We start from the raw sequence: 3,726 nt of genomic DNA, 5'->3' as shown, positions 1-3,726 counted from the left end.
CCGCGCCCACCACGCCCATCCCCCAGGGCGCCCCCAGCTTTCACGGGCCGACACAGGGGCAGCGGCGGCAGCAGAGGCCAACGCAGCCGCAGCGCCCAGCCGAGCCCCGCGGTCCTCCGTCGCAGCCCGACCTCGCGACAGCTCCGCCGGCAGCCAAGCATCTCTCCAAATTACACACGGCGCAACTCCCAAAGCAAAAAGCTGCAGGAACTCATGCCACGGCGTGAAAGCCCTCGGAAAGGCATTTTCCACCACGCGCCCCTCAGTCTGCGATCCTCCCCCTGACAGCACCGTGCCGGGCTCCTACCTATGCCTGCCCCGGCTCCTCCGGCCCAAAAACCCAGAGCAGCATCTCACCAACGAGCCGCCGGGCAGGAACAGCCCCTCACCACACACGCGATGCGCAGAAGGAGTTTCCCACCTCACCTTCTCCGCAGAGGAGTTCAGAAGAGCTCTTTAAACAAAGAGCAGCATCGCCACGGGCAGAACCCCGCAGCACCAGACCGCCTCGCGGAGAAACCACCGCACTAACCGAGCACAACGCTCTGTCGACACTCCGGAGCCGCACCGACCGCGTCTCACCTGGGGTCTTGTCCAGCTCCTGCAGCATGGTATAAATGCAGTGGTCGAAGAAGAGCTCCAGCACGCTGGACGACCTTCCCAGCAGGGACCTGATGATGTTCCTCAGCTCCTTGCTGACGAGGCAGTACGGATAGTCTGGAGCCAACACAAGAGCGGAAGAGTTTAGCGAGCGCCAGTTTGTCAGACTTTCAGCTGCGTGGAGAAGCTCGCCCAGCGCGAGAGGCACCTCGTCCTCACGTACCACACACCCAGCAAGCGACTTCTTTCTCAGTTATCCTACGTTAGACGCATCTAACTCAGCGATAAAGGATTGCCCTCTGTTAAACGCTGATACTGCACGGCACGCACAGGTTTCATGAAGATATTCTGCTCTTTCATCCCCAGCAACAAGTGCTCAAAGCAAGTGAGCGCATATAAAATCACATATAAAAGGAAAATCCAGCCAGAACGTCTCTTTTAAGACGAGCGGGGATACTTGCGCGCAGATTCCCTAATTCCGCAATAGTAGGTACAGGTCACGCATCCTCGTGGAAAGGGGTGACTACAGAAAGTCTCTAACGTGCCAATGGTGCGGACAATGTTATTGTCTTATAATCAAGGCAAGTCAACTGTAGCGATAGCCAGAATCAAGTAAATAATCCTGATTTTCTTTGCCGAAAAAAAAAAAAAAGAAGTCGTATGCCTTTACTATTACCAAGTTTCCTGAGACAGTTCTGGCACAGAAAAAACCCACCTGTTTGGAGGAGTGGGGAAAAGCAAAGAAAAGCCCAAACGCCTCAGTCTGCGGGGAACAGGCCGGGACTGTGGGACAGGCTCGACCTGATCTGTCTCAGGTAAAAACAGGAAATTTTTTTTTTCCTTTTGCATCTGTGACTGTTTTGCTCCTGTCCGCTCCGATGTTTCTAAAAGCTGCCTCTTTAGCGCCCTGTCCTTTAACCTGCGCTCTTAAACCTGCACAAAATAAACCCGGCAAAGAACTGGACTCCTTCCTGCTGGGACCGAGACGGTCGGACCCGACGACCTTCAGGCTCTTTTCCAACCTCAGTGTCTCCGTAAGGCTGCCGGGGGGGCCGGGAGGGCAGCGCTCGGAGCCTGCCGGCTGCCATCCTGCACCGCTCCCGCTGCCCGGCTGCCCCGTCACCCCACCGCCCGGCGTTTTAGGGACCGCCCGGAGCTGTCCCACCGCCCCCCCAGCAGCGGGGCAGGTTAACCGCCACTGACCGTGGGGGTGCTGGCTGAGCATGGGGTCGCTCCGGGGCGCCTGCAGCTTGTAGTTGAGATAGCCGGCCAGGTCCTTCACCCAGACGGAGGGGTTCTCGGGGAACACGCTCTGGCTTTTATCCAGCTCCTTCCGCAGATCCGCCAAGTCGAGCTGGAAGCGACAGACAGACAGGCAAATTCAACCCAGGATGCGCAGAAGCGGCACGGAAAGGAGAAAGGTAACTTCAGCTCCTCCGGGGTTTGCCGGGCACGGAGGAAAACGCTCCCCACCTCCATCCCGAGAACGCTGCTGCCCTTCCCACACGGAAACCCCCCCAATCCGCCACCTCCTAGTGCGAACCGGTCTGGAAACAGCCTTTAGTTTTGTACTGGAAATGCGTTTTCTTCAGATTAGCAAAGACTGCTAATGGGGAGCAACAAAACCCACGAGGGGAGCCGAGGCGCCCGGCGCCGCACAGCACCCCAGAGCCGTCGCAAGGATGGGCCACGCCGGCACAGCCGCGGGAACCAGCTCTTCTCCCTCCTCAGAGCCGCCTCCGGGTGCACCGAGGTTTTCCCGGCTCCACACCCCCCCTCCCCGCCGGCACTCCAGCCGCGGCTCTGCCACTCTGCGCTCCTGCGTGCCCCACGGCGCTCGCCAGCTCCGTGCAAACCGCCGAGGAGCACGCCGGCATCGCCAAAGGCTCGCTCGGGGCCGGGCACAGCTCGAGGCCGCAGCTCGGAGAGGATGAGCCCGGCGTTATCGCAGCGTGGCGGGTTTGTGTCAGCGCCGGCGGGCCACTCTGCGCCCAGAGACTTCCAAGGAGAAAATGGCCAAGACCATCACGACCCACCTGATTAACAACCCGCAAACCGTGAGCACAGAGAGCAGCTCACATCCCCTCACCTTCCTCCTCCTGCGCTACCTGTCACGAAACACGCTTATCGCCTGCTTTTAAGCTCAGACTATCTGCAAGCTCGCAGGGAGAGATCCCCTGTGTCCACTTCAGGGAGATGCGGCGAGGCTCAGGCGGCTGTTCGAGGTTTTGCAGGGTCCAACATTTCTGTTCGCAGCGGATTTCAGCCGTAGCACCTTATCAAATCTGAGTTGGGCACCTTTTGTTGCACGTCCATTTCAGCCACCATTTTGAAAAGGGGAATAAGAAAAAAAATAGCTGCTGCTACATCGAAAAAAATGAACGACGCCGTCAGCAAAGCTGACAGGAGCAACACTCGCACAACGGCATTTGTCGCTGCTGAGCTGTGCGGAACAGTTACAGGGCAACCATGCTTCAGCCCCAGGCCGCTCTCCCTGAGGAATATCTGCCCTGACACACACAGAAATACCACGTTAATTCTGCTCCGAGCTGTCTCTGTGCGCGATAGCCGGATGGGGAGAAGCGCTTGTGCACAGCGGAGCGGAGGAAACCCCATCCCCGCGCAGGGGGCACCGGAGGCGCTGAGGGCACGAGCAAGACGTGACACCGGGGTGAAAGCGATGAGCCGGTGGGTGAGCGCTGCGGCAGAGCCCTGCCAGGCAGCCGCTGTCCCAGCGGACACGTTACCTCGACAGAGTTAATTCGAGGTTCCTTTCTAAAATGCGTCCGTGCTCAAACACCATGAGAGCAGGCGGGAGGAAGACAAACGAGTTCTACAGACTCATCGGAAGCACGGGGAGCGGGAGCTGCGGGAACGGCTCCCGCGGACCTCAGCCGGTAAGACAGGGAGGAGGTTCCACCAGCGACGCTCAGGATTCCTCCCAGACAGCAGACAGGGAGTGGGTGAAGGAAGAAACCAGAAATTCCCTTACAGCCACCTCCTGCCCTTCTGCCTCCTGCCTACAGCAGGAGGACGACGTTGAGCAGGAGGCAGATCTCCCAGGCCGGCCCCGCGCTCGCCCAGCACCGACCACCATCTGTTCCGCTCCCACCACAAATGTGGCCC

At 59.2% G+C, this 3,726-nt stretch overlaps 1 protein-coding gene across 1 annotated transcript in view; it reads right to left on the bottom strand.

The window, feature by feature from the left end:
- Positions 1-2,598, bottom strand: part of LOC104282954 — a gene marked incomplete at its 5' end in the record, with an annotated part of 32,393 nt that extends 29,795 nt beyond the window's left edge. Inside the window, 3 exons of the mRNA XM_009881087.1 lie at positions 583-717; positions 1,804-1,954; positions 2,260-2,598. Coding sequence (XP_009879389.1) covers positions 583-717; positions 1,804-1,954; positions 2,260-2,598 — 625 coding nt within the window. The remainder of the gene's footprint in view (positions 1-582; positions 718-1,803; positions 1,955-2,259) is intronic.
- Positions 2,599-3,726: the final 1,128 nt, after the last annotated feature.

Source organism: Charadrius vociferus, unplaced genomic scaffold (genome assembly GCF_000708025.1).
Source record: "Charadrius vociferus isolate BGI_N301 unplaced genomic scaffold, ASM70802v2 scaffold2733, whole genome shotgun sequence".
NCBI classification, from domain to species: Eukaryota; Metazoa; Chordata; class Aves; order Charadriiformes; family Charadriidae; genus Charadrius; species Charadrius vociferus.
The sequence above is the reverse complement of the archived record's forward strand: the minus strand, read 5'-3'. Positions and strand labels throughout refer to the sequence as shown.